The sequence below is a fragment of the Acanthopagrus latus genome, chromosome 22 (assembly GCF_904848185.1).
Source record: "Acanthopagrus latus isolate v.2019 chromosome 22, fAcaLat1.1, whole genome shotgun sequence".
NCBI classification, from domain to species: domain Eukaryota; kingdom Metazoa; phylum Chordata; class Actinopteri; order Spariformes; family Sparidae; genus Acanthopagrus; species Acanthopagrus latus.
The window spans coordinates 4,000,712-4,020,844 of NC_051060.1; the positions used below are offsets into that span (position 1 = coordinate 4,000,712).

Here is a 20,133-nt window from a genome sequence, read left to right on the forward strand (position 1 = left end):
TTTTTAAGGGAATTATTTATTCCTAAAATTGCTGTTGCACTACTTACTACTGTATTTGTTCTTTTTTTGTTCTTTTTTGTTCTTTTTTTTTGTCAAAATAGATAATAATAAAAGAATGTGGCATGGCAGTTGTTCTCTTTAATCATATCACGTCCATACAGGGTCAGTAATATATACAGCCCTGTAAGGAGTAAAAATCTTGTTTCTTTCCATATGCACTGGTATTGGATTGGTACTCGGTATTTGCTGAACCACAGCCCAGCTGTCAAAATTGATATTGAGAAGGAAAAAAGTAGGGATTGTGTTTTGTGCTTTGTTGAGCCATTTGCACAGTACCGCCTTAATTTAAAGAAATGGTTTCAAATGGTTCTAAAATGTGACAAAAATGCCTTAAACTGTTGTGTAATCATTGGCTTTTCCCCCAGTGAAGATAACAGTAATTTTAGCAACATTATATTACCGGGTAGCAGAATCCAAAACATGATGCATGAGTAGGTGTATAGCAATGTGTTTAGAGGTGGTTGAAGTGATGGTGATTTGGCCGTCCTGCGTTCCTCGTGCGGGGTGTGTTTGTGTGGTTGCTGAGGCGCTGTAATCTGTGTGGTTGCAGAAAGTCCCTCTGCGCCACATGGAGTCATCTGGAAGATGAGGACTACCCTGTGTGTTGCACTAACTCAATAGAGTATCACTCTGTCTGTCAACGTTGTTTACTGCTGCAGACCGTATCTCTTCCTGTGGTTACATAGACAGATAGTTCCAAATTACTGTCTGGGGTCTTGGCTCAGTTGTTTATTTGACTTTCCGCACCTCATTCGTCTGGACTCTTACAGTGTACTGCTCAGAGCTGACCAGTTTATGAGTGCTGTTGGAAAAGTAAGTTCATCGTAGCTAGAAATCACTGGACAGCAGCTGGACTTATTAATGATACTGACTGAGAGTAAATGAGTGGTAGTGAACTCGCCTGGAAGTAAATTTGTCCCCAAGCGGTTCACTGCCTGTTCCATTATGTCTGCCTGGTCCCCACATAACTGTCAACTGAGCCAGGTTGTTATCCTGTTCATACATGACGGTGTTGGTGACTATGCTGGGACTGAAGTGGGACACCGTATGATTAACAGGCACCAGAATTGTTGAGTTGCTTGTGGTGAGTGAATGCTGGGCTCCTGTAGTAACATACTACCAGCTGATTGAGGTGACAGGCCATATTCTGCCTCAAACAAGAAGTATTTGTAGGATTGTTTTTGTCTGAATTTAGATGGTCTAGTCCAGAGTGTAAGTCAGTGAGTCAGAATCTTATTTTTTCATGTATCAGCTGCTTCAGTTTCAGTTTTGCAGCTGCAAAACAAGCAGAGCTGCAGAATCCACTGCCAAAAGTCATCATCAGAGTGTTGAAACTGCTCTGAGATCATCCAGAGAGGCATGAAGGGGAGGAATATCTGACTAGAATTTACAAAAGGCAAGAGCACAGGTGCCAAATGTTATGGAATACAGCAAGCTGTTAGAAAAGGCTTTTGAAATGGTGCGTGTTAATATTTTGGAGTTGTGGATCCAGCTTTCACATAGCCTGCATTACACTTGTTGCTTTGCCTGTTTCTTGCAGTTTTGCAGATCTTGCAGACAGCAGTAACCCTTGTGTTCTGTTATAGGCAGAGCAGATGTTCACACTGGGCCAGACAGCCACTGCTGTGGTAGAGACACAGACACTGAGCAACAGCCTACATAAGCCCGTCCTGTTAGTCTCAACCGTATCTAAAAAGATAAACACACATCTCGTTGTGCTGTTTAGCTTGTTGACGCATCCACCAAACAAACATTCACCAGGGAAAGGTGTTCCCCTGCTTATGTCAGTGTGTGTGAGGTATCATCGCAATCAGAAATTTGCTGTACTTCAGACAGAGAAGTTCAACTAAAAGGCTGATGTGAAGGGTTTTCTGACTCTTACTTGTGATTACAGTGATTGTAATATGGCACAAATGTGATATTATGTGAGAACTCACTGAAAGAACGGGAGCCAACTGGTGGTTGTCGTATGCTTTATCAACCTACTCTACTGACACCAGTTTGATATGGCGTTGTGATGATCAATATGGAACATCCTGGATTCCTTCAGCATAGTATAAAATGCTATGAACCCTCAGTGCAGTGAAGCCTGTTTGTTTTGTCTCAGTCTGCACAACACAGTAGAGCAGGCACTGCACTTTCTCCCTCCCCTCAACTGCCCTTATCCTCTTTTCAAAGGCTTAAATACTGTGTCGAGGGGAGAGCTGGTTTGAGATCATTGGTCAGGGCCAGTTTCTCTTTGGAGGAAGGCCCAAGTGCGGTAGTGCTGGTGATGTCATGGGAGAGTAGAGCCACACCCACAAACGCATGTACCAACAGTCAGAACTGAGCCAAGTTAAACTTGGTGTTGCTTGACCAACGTAGTTTAGTGCTGAATGACTCTGCCCAGATGTCTGTGTGTGTGTGTGCGTGCGCGCGCGTGTGTGTTTTGTGGGATTCGTAGGGTATGTGTGTGTAAGTTAGAAAGTGACGCAGACAGTTTGCAGTGTAGCCGTCATCTTTTTGTTTTGGCTGTGCTTGCCAGTGGAGTCTCTGTGCTGTGAGTCATGTGTTACAGGGCCACGGCACCATGTAGTTAACCACCTCGCTACCAGTTAGTCCTCTGTAGCCCGCTTATTTTTAGAGGCTGCTCAACCTGCTGCACTGGAAGCAGTCGGGCACCCTGCCAGTCTTCATCACCTCTCTCTCTTCAAGTCAGTGTTTGCTGTTATCCTTGTGTTCAGAAAGGTAATTTAGCCAATCAGAGGGTTCCACACATTGTATACAGCCTGGCCCTTATTTACAGCACTGTCAAATGATTTTAAAAATTAAAGTCAAACGACAGCAGTGTTTCCCACACATTGATTAATTTGTGGCAGTGCAGCACAGAATCAGCACCTCCTGTCACATATTTTGTTTCCTTTTTGGATTTTTCTTTTAATGCTACCTAAAAACTCAGCGTATTCATTCGGCTGCATTTCCTTTCCCTACTGTCTCTCCATCACTCCTGTGTTGCACACACACTGCCCCTTCCCTCTGTGGACAACATGCATGTCTCCATGAAAACAAAATCATGGAAGGTAGATATATGTGCAGATGGCTGACGCCAGTCACGAGTTCACGAAAGCGATTTCCCGTCGGCATTCCTTCCTTATCTTGTAATGTTGGTACATGTAAGAAAACAAAAAGTTAGAATTTATATTGGTTCTGCGTTGTGTTAAACATAGTTTTTTTTTTTTTTTTTTAAATCATAGGCGGCAACACCGGATATTAACTTAAGTTTCCATAGTTGCAATGTCACTGGATATTTTTTCTTTTTCAATAACCAGTCATAGAGTTTAGTATCCAAGTTTTAGAATGACTGCAGTGATTTCTGCTAACACCCTGAATTTACTCATAAGATGGTAAGAACATTTGTCTGGAGGCCACACAACTAAACTGTTGGGAACTATGATAACCAATGACATTTAACAAGACGATTAAATAACCAATCATTGCAGAGTCCAGTCCACAAGTTTCCTTCTGTGCTGATTATTGCAGGCAATTGTTGAAATACTCACGAGTTTTCTACAAAAATAGCTGTTCCTGCCAAAATTACAAAAGGAGTTATCAGTAATTGTCAGTACAGTAATTACCATTATGTTTGATCACTCTGGAATAGATGCAACAAAGGAGAAACATGAGTTGTTAATATCTGTATCTTTGTTTCTCTTATCACTCTTTCACCCCCTTTCTTGCCCTGAACTTCTCTTCTTATCACCCTTACCCCTATGACCTTCATACAACTGTCACTTCCTTCTGCTTTCTCACCTCTTCCTGCCTATCTACTCTTTGTATCGACTTCCCTTCTGCCCAACACCATTCTTTCCCTTTCCTTGTCTTTCCCCTCATCCATTTCCTCCCTCATCCTGTCTCGAGTAGAGGTTGTGGTGGAGTATGATTATGACGCGCTCCATGATGATGAGCTGACACTGCGGCCGGGTGACATCATCAAGAACGTGCGGTATATAGAGGAGGATGGCTGGATGGAGGGAGACCTCAACGGGAAGAGGGGCCTTTTCCCTGACAACTTTGTTAAGGTGAGGAGAAGAAACATGTTCATTTTTAGAATATCACTCTGCTGTCATGCCACTTACTTGATCATATTAACTTCTGGGTTTTAATGGAGTTTGCTTGTTGTAGAGCTGACTGTGCACTTCCTCTTTGGTTTCAAATGCCTTTGTCTGTTGTTGTTCCATTAGAGATAATTCTATTGGTGCAGCAGCCGTTATCAGACCGTAGCAGTTTGTGGCTGAGAGTGTTGGTAGCACGCTGCAGCAGATGTGGCTGCTGATTTCACAGAGGTTTGTACAGCAGACCAACATCTGGGAGTGCTCGATGCTTGGTTGAGATGAAAGGAAGACATTTCTATATTGAATTATTTAAATGCTTCTGCAAAAAAAAAATAAAAAAAAAAATGAGCAGGTGTTAGGATTTATGGTGTGCGGATGACCTCATTTTACTAGATTTTTCATTATCCAGTCTACGTCTACTGCTCTTATGCAAAGTTTTATCTGAAGTTGTGAAAAGAAGAAGAGTACTGTGCAGAGTAATTGCAGACTTTTTACCAGCGGTTGCTCGATTGACTTATGAGTGCAAGTTGACTGTTTGGACAAGCATGTTTGTGAAGATGCTGTGAGGAAAAAGTTAGTCCTCTTGGTCCCAGCAGTACAATTCAGTTATCAGGAAGCTTTTGGTTTCTCTGGTTGTTCAAGGGGTACTGTGCAGTTTTGGGGAAGAAATTCAAACTCAGAATATTAATATTTACAACATTAATGAGGTAAAATGCAAACTTTTTCAATAAGTGAATAAATAAGTTGTTCTTGGAGGAAAATAAGGTCCCAGAACACTGTTGGAAGGGTCCACCACATATAAACTAGAGGTATGAATCTTGTCTGGCCTCACTGTTCGACTCGGCGGACGTTGATTCAAATACAAAACAATTCTCGATACATCTTGATTCATCTTAGTGTATTGCATCGTCAGTTATCTATGTTATTGCACACGGCTACTTTTTCATCATTTTAATTTCCCTTTTATTCAGAAAGGCCTTCCAATAATCAGACTACAGCAATATACAAAATAAAAGCTGTGTCTTTTAAATATCTGTACCTCAGTACATAAATGTGTGTCCTTCTGCACTGCCTTGCAGGTTTGTGATCTACAATGATGCTGTTTTCACATGGCAGTTTTAAGATAAAGCATCTATTGACTCTGATGGACACCGGAGCATGTGAGCGGAGCGGCGAGAATTTCGTCTCCCTGTTTATGTGGGTGTTCGCTCCTTCGCGCCATCGCTCAAAGTTATACCAGACAGCCCCGCTCAAAGACCGCTCTCCGCTCACCTAAAATTTCATTCAGCTCTGGTGAAATCGCTCCACGCTCGCTCAAATTTAAAAGAGGGAGCAATTCCTGACGTTTTCCAACGAATTAGACACACTGCCTGATGTGGCCTAAACTGACGTGCAGCGGCTTTGTTGCTGGAGAGAGCCTGTCGATTGAAACCCCTTTCAGTTCAGATTGTTTTGGGCTGTCACCTCGTCCTCTTTCTGTGTTCTGTCTGTTTGAGCCAGTGGATGGCCTTGTACTGCCAGCGGAATCGGAATGGAAGTGGAGCGAAACGGAACCATCACTCTGGCCTTTGGATTTACAAGATAACCTTGTCTGATATAACACATTTTACTCGAATTCAAGGGTTTTGGGATACATAGAGTTGTTGCTTATGAGCGACATGCAGGCTTTGTATGCAAAAGCAGGTGAGTTTTCAGAGAGGCCAGTGTTGTTTTGTGGAGGAGAGTTATGGCAGGTTTACCCTTGACATCTTTATGAATTGTCTTTCTTTCTGTTGTTGGGAACTGTATTGTAACTGGATTGTCTAGAACACAAAACAGACTCTTTCCCAAGTGGACTGTACTCTGAGAGTTTTTCACACACTCAGACCCACACATTGGTTTGGTACTGAATTGTTATTTGTTTGTTTTCACAGATTTTTCTCAGCCTTGTTTTCACTGGTTTTGAATGATGTCTGTAATTACTTGTAAGACATGACTGTGACTGGCACTTCTCTTCATTTAATATTTTCAAAGTCACAGCATTACAACAACATTAAGTTATCACAATGTGTACAAAAAACATACATATATGAAGACTGGCTACATTAAAAGTCTTGAGTTCTGAAAGCATGTACTTACCCACCACAGTTTAAGGGACTGATGTTACCCCCAGTGTCTTGGCAAGTTGATTCAGGCTATCTCTTAGTGAATTTAACAGTTAAATCTACAAGAGAATCATGATTAATGCTCTTCATGAGGAATCATCTGTGGTTATGATAGGTGATGCCACAGGAGTCTGCAGTGCTCGGATTCTACTTTGTTCGCCTTGCCAATAGATATCAAGTGGCAAATGTTAGCTAGCTAGCTGTCTGCAGATAACAGGCGATGAGACTGATTATTAAAGTGGATGAATGTGTTTTGCTCAGTTGAAGCATCTTGCACTGAAATCCAATGGGATGAACAGGGTAACCTGTAATTTTAGATATACACAACGATAACTTGTGGGTGGTGCAATCCTTTTATCATTCTCACTCAACTGTGTTGTACACGAACACCAAAGAAATATCTTCTTTTTTTATCATTATTTTTTGTTGGCTGTACCACGTAGCTCTAACACAGAGACAGCACTATGATGAGCAATATTCACAATCCCACCAAAGTTAAATACTGCACCTGTCTGGAGTGTTGTACTTTCCTACCTTTAGTGAATTTACTATCATGAGATTCTCTTTCAAAACCAAGTGAATTTAAAGTTAAATGTAAGTGGAGGATTGACAGGGTTCAATGTTACATTAAAATCAGTTGCTAAAAATGCAACAGGTCAACATCCTTTTCATTTAATGTCCTGTAGAAAGTTTATTTTAAATCCAAATTGGAGACCCAGTTTGCAGCCAGTGGTTACACTCTGATAACTACGCAGATGGCGACCAATACATACACAGTACCTGTGGCTTCGGAAGAGTTACATCATAGTTCCCTGTGGTTATGACTCAGTCGTTCGCTTGAGGCACCTGAGTTCTCAACCGATATTTAAACTGCTAATGCACTGTGAAATTAGTCTCTTCTCTTCGCTTCTCTTCTCTTCGCTTCTCTTCTCTTCTCTTCTCTTCTCTTCTCTGCTCTGCTCTGCTCTGCTCTGCTCTGCTCTGCTCTTCTCTGCTCTCCTCTCCTCTCCTCTCCTCTCCTCTCCTGATTTTCTCATTCTATAATCCCACATAGTGAGATAGGTAATCAGCTAAACAGCCTGGCCCAGTCACTGAGCTTGGATAGCTAATCCACTAAGGAGCCCTTGGGCCGTTGAACTTTGCCCGTGACAGCATTACTGTCGTCTGCAATGTTGTCCTCTTCCTGCTCTTCCTTATTGCCGTTTTAGCAGATCGATAGAGGGGACATGAAACATGCCGGGGATTGAGCTGGTAAGGAATTTAAAAGTAACTAAACTGACATGAATGAATCTTGTTGTTGTACCCTTAAAATGAATGTAATCAACGGAAGATAGGAAGGTCTTTGTATTTCTGTGGCTGTAATGCTGGCACAGTGTTTCTGGGTGTGTAAGATTTGATGTGACTCAGTGCACATGACATACTGGATTGGGCGATTTTTTTAAATGTTCTGTGATGATGATGATGATGATGATGATATTAACTTGTGATTAGACCTTTTTAAAATAAAGGACACCTTTAGGATACAATGTAATGTGCATCAAAATGTAAATGTGTTAAGTAGGAGAATTATATGTTGCTTCTAGCTGAAACCACACCACCGAACCTTATGGGCAAACCATGTAATAAATTCCTTTTCTGTGGACAGACTATCCTCTATCAGAGGATACTTTCAATTATGTTGAAATTTGAATGATAAAAATTGTAACTAATCTGTTAAAAATGTTTAATAGAGTAATGTTTGGTAATAGCTCTCTCAATAATTACCAAGAAAATATGCAGTTCATATCAAATGTTTCTTCTTCAGTAAAGAGCATAGTGTTTCTCAGATATTAAGCTGTTCATTACTTTAACCATAACAGGACATACTGAGAAAAATGATTTGTTAGCTGAGCCATGAAGAAGACATGATGCCTGTGCAACCTAATTAACACCCACAGTGGAGTGAAAAATGTGTTTGTAGGTGTGTTTCTTCACTTGTCTATTTTCTGCAAGCTGTGGGTCTGAAGCTGTTAACTTAACTAGTCCGTCTCTGCCTGTGAAGCGCGCGCACACACACACACGCACGCACACACACGCACACACACACACACACACACACACACACACAGCTTCCTCTCCAGTACAATTGCAGAGTCAGCATGTGTGAACAGGAAGTGTATAGTGAACTGGGTTATTGGCCAGCCGCACATACATACACACATGATGACACACACATTTAATCGCTCCCGTATCCAAATGAACCAAGAGGGCACTATCATTTACATCAGCAGCTAAGAGGAGGTCATTACACACGTTTGAATCCTGCAAGAACAACACATTGAATTTGGATTTATTCCACAAAGACTACTGTATAAACCACTATGATCTCCTTCAGCAAGTTTAATAGTTACCACATAGCCAAGCCATTTGCTGCTGTGTCTAGGGCTGAGTTTAAAAGAAATTGATTTTCTCATTTAAATGGATTTTCATTCGAACGATCTAATGCCAACATACAGTGCAGTCAGCAATCTTTAAGTTTCTTCCTGTGAATGCATGTTAGGATCCATGATAAACACCCGCCAAGCACCAAATGTGGATAGACCAAAATAGTTATGTAATTTAAAATCTACGCTGAGCTTCTCTCCTGCTTTTTGAAGTCATTTACGGGTGCACTGATTCTATGCTGTGTTGTCTGTTGGTGTTGGCACAGGGACAAGGACTGCATGGTAAACTAAACTGGCCTTGTAAACTTGGAAATATAACACTGAATGAATACAAAGGCTGTTTAAAACAGGAAGATTATCCTTATTTCTTTGTTAAGGTACATAGGTGTATATCAGTCATTACTTTCTTGTTCTTTCACTACAGAAACTTGATGTGTACAATCATGATAATATCCTATTGTCCTATCGGTCTATAGGCAGTTTTTAACCACAAAGTGGTCTCCAAAACCATCTAATTTATTTCTTAATGTAACATTGTTTCAAAGAATGCACCACATTTGAGGGATTCCTTTTCCAATTGACAGCATTAGTTTTCTCAATTTTCTCTTCGATGTCCGTGAAAAAATATATAATTACTGAAATCAGAAATGAAAGAGATGAGGACCTTGTGAATCAGAATTGATCAATACTGGAATTCTATGGCCATACACAGCTCTGGTTGTGACAAAAATGTCACATGTACGCTTTCAGAGGTGGCCAGTGGTTGAGGTCTCAACATGCTTCAGTCAAAAGCCGTGTTCAGACCAACCTGAGTTTGAGTGTAAAACGCAGCCTGTCAGTGTCCTTTGGGTGTTTGAGTTTCTTCCCACAGCCCCAAATGTAAATACAGATACACACATGGTTGTCTGACTGTATTTGTTTAGTCCGGTGATTGACTTGTGATCGGTCCAATGTGTGCTCCACCTACTCCCTAGAGCATGTGGGGGTGATTATAGAAAATTGACTAAAGTGTACATAATCTCCTCATATCCCCCATCTGGATACTCTGCAGGTATGATGTGGACTTTGTGCTATTTTCAGGGAGTTTCCCCGGCTGGGAGAATGTGGCAGCTGTTTTACAGCCGGCCTTGTGACATGATTGGGTCTATTAGCAGAAGCCACATTTAGCATGAGTGGGCTGGAACCAGTACAATGCTGCATTGACCACTGATGCAGGTTGCCATAGTTGTGGTTTACATTGTGTTTCTTTTGCTCCCGAGAATGCAGCTTGTCACATATCACTTCCCCTTATGTCATGCTATATGTTTCCAGGTTTTTCTAAATGATGACACTGTTTTGGCTGCGGTCCTGCTCATGGTTGTTTTTTTTTTTCTTAAATTGTGCCCCAGTTAAATTTTCCTGACAGTTTTCCGCCCAGCTCCAAACATCAGTCAGCATGACAGAACCCAACACCACTTTCTTGAGTACTGTTTTCAAAGGTCAAAAGTATGTCAGCTCTCTAAAACAACAAATGTCCACTGTTGTTATAATGACTCTATAAGGAGTATGAGGACTAGCAGCATTCAGTGAATCTGTATATCTGAAGTGGAATTAAGAATATAAATGTAAAATAATTTGTGTGACATCTTGATGGTAGAATGAAAGTTTAATGAAAGAGACACTTAAGAATGAGTAAAAATACAATGCTGGTGTCTTGTTTTTTAGGAACTGAAGAAAGACTCCAAAGAGGTCAAGGAAACAAAGAGTGAGCCAAAAGAAGAAACCTCTCAGCCTTCAAGGAGAGAGAAGAGTGCAGGGAACGTGGCTCACCTGGTTCAGAGGATGAGCACCATTGGCATCCCAACGGGTGGCTTCCTGCCTCAGCCACCAGCAGCTGCAAAGAGTAAGATGCCTTAGTATTATCTGTTGACGATCATTTACAGGTATTAATTCACACAGATTTTTCCTGGTGTACAGGATGAATTTGGTTTACATTCAGCTGATGATAAGATCATAACTCAACAATGATGGTTTTATATGTTCATCTCATTTTCAGTAAAATCCATGCATTTTAAAGACAAAAAAGACCATTATTAGTATTTTTAATGGCAAAAAGTCTTGAATTGATTATAGATTTAGGAGCACTGTGTAGCTGTAGAGAAGAAATTCAAACTCAGATATTATAAATAAAAATCATTACCATTACTTACACGTACAGTATAAAAAGAGGTAATGATACAAACTTAGAAATTTGTGTTTCTCCATAAGTTAATAACCAAGCTGCAAGGTGGCAGGGTCCGACACACATAAACAAAGTAAAACGGTATACTTTGTGTTGTCCTTTAAGGTCAGTTTATTGATTATGCTATTTAGTCATGATTTAGTTTTATTTGGTTTGTTTAGGCAGAAAAAAATCAGCCATTCAAAATCTAATTTCTTCACCAGCATCAGAGTGCTCCTTTAAAGTAATGTCCTCTTAAGTGATTATATAAAGATACTGTTGAATCCTCTTTTGAGGAAGCAGTAGTTGAAGGCTTATAAATACTTTAAATAGTCTTTGTATTTCTGCCACTGCATTTTCTCACAGTAAGTACCATTAATGTAGCTTTGGGCAGGTTAAAAGTGCAAATATTATTTCACCTGTGTCTGCTGTGTATGAGCTCCAGTGTACTTTCATGCATACATCTGTGTGTTGCATACCTACACCATGTCCTGTCTTGCTCCAAGATTCTTCCAAGAGTGCACTTTTATATTTGCCTTTTCCACTTAGTTACTGTTACTATAGCCCTTTTCACACAGAGATTCTGCAGGAGGGCTGCAACTAAAGCTCTCCTCTACACTGTTTGTTCACACTGAACCAAGCAGCTCAAGTGTGTTAGTTCATACAACATGCTGGTGTTGTGGAACCATAAGAGTCTTGAAGGTAAATGTAAACATTTTTTCTCAGTAAACCGCTTGTTTCGTTCCCTGCTTTAAATGACATCACATAATTGCCTTTAATTGCTCGAGAGTTTCTGTCACTGCATTGCGCTGAGCCTCTCAGGAGATACTGTTTCTCACACTGAGAGATTATGTATGGTTTTGTTTATTTCAGGTATCTTAAAGTAGCTTTGGACCATCGCTGGTATTGTGTCTCGCACAACAAGTACAAGTGCAACAAGAAAGGGCAGTGTTTCTGAAGATTCAGTTTTTATTTCCTTTATTAACAAAGGGCCAGCAGCAGAGTGGCAGCACAGAGTAACAGGAGTCACATTTAACTTTTAGCAAGATGATGGTGGAGGATTTCTTGTCAAATGGACAAACGAAGTGTAGTTTGAAATATGTCATATTTAAACTGATGCAAAACCTGATGACGTTAATGGGGTAAAAGGAGTTATGACCGTACTGAGAAACTGGAGGTGTGCAGCCTGTCTCCTGCAACTCTTCATCATCAGCTCCTTCTTGCTCAGTACTCCCACAGACTGAATACAACTACTGCCCATGGATGCATACCCCTTGTTTATTTAAATTAGAGTCTGCATCAGTTAAATCCAGCTGAGACCACACTGTCACCTGTGGATGAGCTCCCCATCAGCCTTTCATGTCAGATATCGGTGATTGAACACGAAGATGACTGCCCAAACCTTTTGAATTGAAGGACGGTAGCATTTGGAAGAAGTCCAATATGAGACTATTAAGTCATTTCCAGGGCAAAGATCATAATGATTACAAGATTATGAGATTATTTTCTTACTCTAGGACACATGCGCCTTAAACAAAGACGACTGGTATTCTTACCATGTGGTAGTGATCGGAGAGGAAATGCAAATTTTGACAATTGAGTCAAAGTGCAAATCTTAGCAAGATGTTGGGCCACTGCTTCAGTGCACCTTGACATTTATTCTATACGTCTGTGCAACTCTGCTTAGGATTGTCCCTCATTTTGGTGTTTTTATAATGATGGCGCTGTCAAACACATTGGTGACACGCAAGGGAACAAGTGGTACTAAAACCGTCCCAAAATTAAAATGTTGGTTTATCATCTATAGCAGTTGTTAAAAGTGCTGACATTCAAAATGCCTTTACCTCCAACCTGTAGTCATCTGAACTACTTTTGTACATTTATTTACTATAAACTTGTTGTGTTGTCACAACAAAAAGTCTCAGTCCTGTTGTGTGCTCAGCTGTTGGCTTTGTCATCTTCTTTAGCTATTAGCCTCCTCAGCCAAACACACCACAGGACTCTGCCTCCCACTGACTGCTAATAACAGCAGCTAACTCGCCCTCCTTCATCACAGATTTGCTAGGGTGTGTCCCCAATTAATGGTGGGTTCACTGCCCCCTTTTCGGATCTGCTTCATGATCCGAAAAGGGGGCAGTGAAGGCATATGTAGGGAAAACATATGGTACTTCACTTCGTAGATTTGCTAAGCAACATATGAAAATTCCTTTCGTCCTGGATCACTGTTAATCCTGAACGCATTTTCTATTGTCTATGGGACAACTGGACACCGTTAGTTTTGAGTCCTGCCAGTATAAAGGATTGCTCTCTAGTTTGGGTTTTAATAAGACGCTCCTGGCTGTTGTCATAAGTTGTGGTAAAAGGGGACCAGGTTGTTGCAGACTTTCCCTGGTACGGTCTCCATTGTAGCCAAACTCTAACACCAGCTCAGATTGATGCAGTGTCCTGTGCTGTCCTCGTTGAAGTTTTTTTTCCCGCATTCACATCAACGCCATTCCCTCTGTGGCTGTTCCGTTTTCAATGTGCGACTCTGCTTGTTTTAAATGACGTGTCTGGTGCCTGCCACTCGATCACCTTGCAGAAAACTCCCAGAGCTCTTTGTTAGGAGGCTAAGGGTTCTTTTACACCTTGTTTGCTTTAAAACCTGTCGCAGTTCTCACACCGCCTCCTTTGCCATTCCACAGGAGACAGAGACATGCCCATACACACAGCATAGCTCTTACCATTTGATAAAAAAAAACAGCGACTGACACTAGCTCACATGCACTTTTGAGGACGCCACACAGGAGGTTGGTTGACTGAACTGTTTTCTGTTCTGCCTCTCACAGAGCCGAAGAAGAGACAGTGCAAGGTGCTGTTTGACTATCAACCAGTGAATGAAGATGAGTTGGAGCTGAAGGTTGGAGACATCATTGAAATCATTGAAGAGGTACATGATAGATTATAGCAATGTCTAACACTCTAATATAACTGTTTTCTTTGGGAAACCCTTAACCTGGGATATGCACATTGGTGTGTAATTTGAGACATGCGGATGTAAGTGGAATATTTACCACCACTTAATGTATTTAACCACCAAAGATACAGCAACTGTTAAGTGGAGTTATTTGTGGTGTGGCAAGTCAGAACAAGTAATGGACAGGACTGTGCTGCAGTTAGCACTGTGAGGAACAAGGAGTTCTAATAATCTGTTTGTTGAAGGGAAAGGATCTTAAAACATGTTAATCATAGTACTTATCGCAACAGATACAAAACATTTATTTATTTATTTAGAATGTTCTATATTTGCTGGCAGATCCTGATAGATTTTGTTTTATTTTTTAACTAAGAAAAACGTGGTCATACATCTTTCGATCGTATATCTACAGCACCTAGGGGGATTTTGGTAGAAAAGTGGAACCTAAGTCTTCACTCCCTGAGGAGGACCTTAGAATAATCACATTTCTTATATTAAAAAAACACAGAGACAAAACAACATTTTCATCAGGGACTATCTTCTCTGTGCAGGTTGAAGAGGGTTGGTGGAGCGGCAGCTCGAACAGCAAGTCCGGACTGTTTCCCTCCAACTTTGTCAAAGAGCTGGATGCCACAGGAGAGGAGGCAGAGTCCAACGACACGACCGCAGATGAGACGGGTAAGACAGCAGCAGCAGCCACATTAAAGCGAAGGGTGCAGCAGCAGCTAAGTTGGAAAAACACTGGAGAATGTGTATTGGAATTTTCTGTTTGGTAAGATTACATATCACACAAAGCGTAAGACAGGTTCACTTGCTACAGTTCTGGAAACAGATTGTTTTTTGTTGTTCTGAGATTCAAATGCGACTGTAGAGCACTTGTGCATGTGCACATATTTGAAGATCCAGAGCTTGAGGTTAGATATTGATCAACTTCTGGTGGCTTGAAAACAATGAACTGTATTTTCCAAAGTATGCTGTCCTATACAGTTTTGCAGTAAGATGTGATATGCATGGATTACCTCGCCCCCTTCTCACCCTGTTGTATCTCCTCTCCAGATGGAAGTGGAATGGAAAGCGCCACCACCCCCACATCGCCTCAGCCTGCCTCAGGGAACGGAGTTATCGCTCAGCCCAAGAAGATCCGAGGTGTCGGCTTCGGAGACATCTTCAGTCAAGGGTCGGTCAAACTAAAGGCCCGACTGCCAAGCCCCGACAAAGAAGAAAAGAAGGAAAAAGTAAGTGTGAGATTAATTTTGGATATTCGGTGTATGAAACACATTATTGTTGTGAAAGCATCATGACGTGTCCTTTTTGCATATTTATATATGTTCCAGGTGATTTACGATTATACAACACATGGTTGCATAACAAAATAAAAATATTCTAAACTCCTTCATGCTACACAAACATAGAACAAATATACAGTCATTTATATATATAAATGTGTGGTATGGGGGGGACTATAAATAGCGGCTGCAAAATGGTGACGATTATAGGGTCAGCATCTTTACATTAAAAGTTAAGCATCAGGTAAACACTGTCCATCCACTTAGACTGTGTTTGAGCACCAAGCATCAGTGAAATAAACAGAGTCCACCTCTCCTCATCTGCTGTCGGTCTCTGATGTCCCGTCCCATTTGTCCATTTAATTTTTCTGCAACCAGACCTTATCCAGGAGCAGCCCTCAAACCAAGCTTGATTAGCATTGCTCTGTTCCTCTCACTGTGGTGGTCTGATTGGTCAGACTGATTATTGAAAAGATGCCACGGACAGTGATTGTCTCAGTGTCTGCTGAGAGCTTCATTCTCCAATGCTGATGATATAATTTCTGCCATAGGCAATATGTGTTTCACAACACAACAGTTAAAAAACAAAATATGATATGAAATATGAAGTTATTACCGGGTGCTGCATCTGCATGAGACAATAAAATATTAGCAACATTGGTGAAGGAGACAGAGACAGAAATTTTACATGAAAAAATCTCCAAAAGGGAAGCATGTTTTTTGAATAGTTGTAGACCCATTGAATTATACTGAGAAGTAAAATTACCATACCACTTAAAGAATATGAAACTTTTTCAAAGAATATACATTAGGATTCAATATGCTAATGATTATGACTATGATTTGCTTGTTAGGACATACATTTTTCAGTGAAAATATACAAAGAGACATCAAAACGTTACAACATTTAAGACATGTGCTTAAAACAGTGCAATCCTTGTCCTAGTTTAGCTGTCAGATTTGGTGCACATTTTGGGATCATAACTTATTTGGTCTGGTTGAAGTGCTGTTGAGATCAGTTAATTTGAAAATAAAAATATAGGGAGAACCTTTACTGAGCGTGTGCAGCCCTTTTTGATACTACAGTTAGGGTTTGGTTTGGCTTGTGCGGTATGTTTAAGACTTCCTTTATAGAGGGGCAAAACATAATTGCAGACACGACAGAAGAAATTAAAACTGGACATGGCGGCAACAGCAGGTGTGAACTGTATGTCACTTTGATGATACTCACATGAAGGGTGAAAGACTAAAGCATGTCTAAAAGGGCCCGTATACTTTCTCCGAACTGCTTGTCAGAAGGTTGAACAGCTTCGGTAACCCTGTGCCCTGCACCTCTCTAATGTCAAAATGTCTGGTACTTTACAAAACAGTGTGATACTTCCATCAGTTCATGAAGTGATTGGTCTTGTGATCAAAGGTGAGAAAGAGGCTCTCTGTAGCACGCTTTTTTCAGCTAGTACGCAACACTTTGTGTCACTTTTCATGTTCACAGTGCAACACTATGAATGCCCTCCAGGAAATACTGTCAGAAAATGTGCTCTTTTCTATAACAGCCCTCCCTCTGTGTGACAGCCAGCCTTCTCTTGTTCCTACAACTATGGCTGTTCATGATACATATGAACAATCAACGGCCTTCAAACTCAGCTAACTACTGGTTCATAGTGAAAACATTTCAGTGATACCAGTAAAGGAGATTTATTTTACAATAGCTCTGTGTTCAGCCCTACATCACAAGCAGCAACAGAAACAGCCTGGTCATCTTCACATGACTCTACCTTTCTGTTTCCCTTCTGTGTTCTCTTGCCTTGAGTGTTTATTTTTACACACTTTAAGTGACTTACAAGCTCCAGTTCACTGTGATATAAAAGTGTAAACTTGAAAATCATGTGACGACATCTTCATATAATTTTTTTTTTTACCTGTTAGTCCAAATAGTCTTGTTAAAGGTATTTATAACATAGGTTTCCTAAATTTCATTCAGCCTCTCATCTTTTTCTTGAGCTGGTAACAGTTTAGTATTTCTTCACTCACAGCTCTGTTGAGATTAATACATGTGTAACACTTGTAACTGTATTCAACAACAACAATGTATGCTCATCAGATGAACTGTGGTGGGCTTATTTATATCTTTAGTCTTAGTGAACAAATTCCACTGAGATGATGCAGCTAGGCAATGATTAGATTGTATAATCTATTAAATGATAAATAAATCAAGAGAAAAATAATTGGCAACTATTTGACAATCATTTAATTGTTGCAGTCATTTGTAAGCAAAACGTCAAATATTTGGTCGGCTTCCGCTTTTCTTTGTCACTTATGACAGTAAAAGAGTACTTGGGTTTTGATCTGTACTTAATAATTTATTGTCAATTATTTGGCATTTAATCTATAACGAAAATAACCATTAGTTGCAGCCATCCTAGGACCTGTGTCCCATAGCCATTTTGATGGGCAGAAAAACACCGGGTGTGCCTTCAGGAGTGCTGAGATTTAACACTGCCCATGTATTTTGTATCTGACAACAAATATCCTGACAATTGCCCCTGTATGATCCACACTGTCCCTTTGAGTTTCAGTTCAGTTTTTATTTGACACCAGGACATCAGAGCAAGGAGGATGCAGGTGCATGACATGATCTAGGAGACAAAATACAGAGAATATTATTGCCTTAGCCAGGAAAAAGAAAAAGAGCCACAGTGACGTCACCAGAGCCTTTCTGAAAAGTTGAGAAATGCTCAACTTGTGGCACCTCAACGAGTGGGGGCAGTGCCTTTTCTCTTGGCAGCTGCCTGATGCCACAGAAACTCGCACCTCATTGGGGACTAAAAAAGACGCAGGGGCTCAGAAAAAACTCTATGTGGACACAGAGCCTTGCTCTCAGTAACAGTGTTGTAGGGTCAGCTTGACACAGATCTACTTTTTGAGAGCTCTGGTGTTTAGTGTCTACAATGAAAGCAGACATGAGTATTGACATAAAAAAAATGCTTTCATTGTAGATACTAAACACCAGAACTCTCAAAAAGTAGATCTGTGTCAAGCTGACCCGAACATGAGCACGACATTGTATTTTAGGCATGAAATAGCCTTCAAGCTAGTTGGAACTTTTTTCTGTATACCATTTATGTCTAAATTGGAATCTTGAAGAAAACCCACACTTTCTTTTCTTTTTTTTAATCTATTCACTTCTGTGAAATTGACCTACGAGACACAAGGAGTCTCACACTGTAGTCTCATTAGTGGTTTGTTGATAATAACACATAGACATACAGGTATAGACTCTCAATTTACTTAGTTTATCATGTAACTGTGTTCTGACACTGTCCCCTCTTTTCCCTCTCTCTCCTCTTCACAACAGCCCTCACACTCTCTTTCACCACTAACACGGCTTCCTTCACTCTCCTTCACTCTCCTCCACTCCTCACAAACCACCACATGTTGCATGTTCTCGCACTCTCCTCTCCTCAGGATTTTTCCATTTGACCTTGATCAGAAAACATAATCCTGTGCTCCCCTCTACCTGCAGTCGTACCCGGACATAAAGCATCCTGCTTGTGACATTTTTGACATTTATTTGGCCCTTTTTTGGATGATTTTCTGAGAATCCGAAAAGTTCTGTTATGCCTGTCAGGAACTTGTAACGGGTCAAACGTAGTATGGTCTTGTTTCTCTCTATAGTCTTTGTTGCCTGTGACTCACTAATCATCACTTCCGAGTTGTGACATCAGGCAGAAATGGTGCAAGCCTTCTGTGTTTGACTGTTTACTTTCTTTCAGTAATTATTGTTTCTTTCCATATCCTCAACAGTCTCTACTCTGCTAACCCCATAATTAACAGCATCATTCATAAACATTTCTACTTGAATAGACAGAGTCATGATCAGATGATGCCACACAATTGGGTGCATAGACAGGACCTGGCCCGTCCACATGAAGCCACATATCCACTCATGTGCGATAAATCATTTCCATCTGTATGGTTTGCTTCATTTTAGCCAATCCCATCATTACCATCAGCTGCAAAGCCCGCCCATCCCAACATGACAGACTCAAGAGCAGATGGCGACAACAAGTCCAAAGGTAAAATCCCGTAAAAGTACTGAAACAGGATGCTTTGACATGTGCAAATTGTATTTAATGACGCCAATTCCTTGTCATGTGAGAGGCAAAACAGTTCTTCTGTTTTTACATGTAAAGTTACCGTGTTAGCCTTGTTAGCCTGGTTTGCATCTGTCATTACTTACGGCTCCATTGCAGAGTTTGAATCCAACTTGCTTGCAAATGCTGAAAACATGTTTACAGTTTTCTCCAGTTATTCAAAAAGAATTGTCAAGAATCGTATGTGCCATGTGTCTGTGCTTATCTGTGTGCTCGCATTAAAACCAAATAGCTGTAATTATGTGTATGTACATCTAGTACGCTCTGTTTGTTCCTATCAGTGAATCCTTGTTATTTCTGTTTCCTTAGCTAAAGAGTACTGCAAAGTTACGTTTGCGTTTGAGGCTTCGAATGAGGATGAACTAACCCTGAAGGAGGGCGATATCATCCACATCCTGAGCAAGGTACGTTTTCATGGCTGTCCTCATTAAAGCTGTGGAACAAGACAAATGTTCAGTGAAGCCAGTGAATCTCAACTGGAGAACAGGAAGACAGCACTGAGCCAGATGAGCTGCACTAACCTGCTAGATTGGTTTTCTTAGGGCACCCTGTGTGCTTGCTCTTAACTGCAGAACTGATATTAGTTTTTGTATGATAGCCAAGGTGACAATAGCCTTTCCACGCCTCATCTGTCCATTGTAGCCTGAACTCAAGTCTTCCGGGTGCTCTTCTCCGACATTGGTGTAACTCATTCCTACACTGGATTGAATGTATTAGCTTCTCACTAGGCTGTCATTACTGGATAAACACAGCAACAGTCATCAAAATGTTTGTCAGATTTCTCTTAACTTCATTTTAAAACCGTAACACAATATTGTC

General features: G+C 40.7%; 1 protein-coding gene across 3 annotated transcripts in view; it reads left to right on the forward strand.

The window, feature by feature from the left end:
• LOC119012417 (CD2-associated protein) overlaps window positions 1-20,133 on the forward strand; it is a 57,506-nt gene that overhangs the window by 10,073 nt on the left and 27,300 nt on the right. The window contains exons 2-8 of one of the 3 annotated variants that reach the window (XM_037086236.1): window positions 3,961-4,118; window positions 10,423-10,600; window positions 13,747-13,847; window positions 14,426-14,552; window positions 14,931-15,109; window positions 19,152-19,236; window positions 19,624-19,718. In XM_037086236.1, the coding sequence (XP_036942131.1) occupies window positions 3,961-4,118; window positions 10,423-10,600; window positions 13,747-13,847; window positions 14,426-14,552; window positions 14,931-15,109; window positions 19,152-19,236; window positions 19,624-19,718 (923 nt within the window). Of the gene's footprint in view, window positions 1-3,960; window positions 4,119-7,435; window positions 7,547-10,422; window positions 10,601-13,746; window positions 13,848-14,425; window positions 14,553-14,930; window positions 15,110-19,151; window positions 19,237-19,623; window positions 19,719-20,133 lie in introns of those variants that run through there. The other 2 variants (XM_037086237.1, XM_037086238.1) reach the window with 2 other exon arrangements.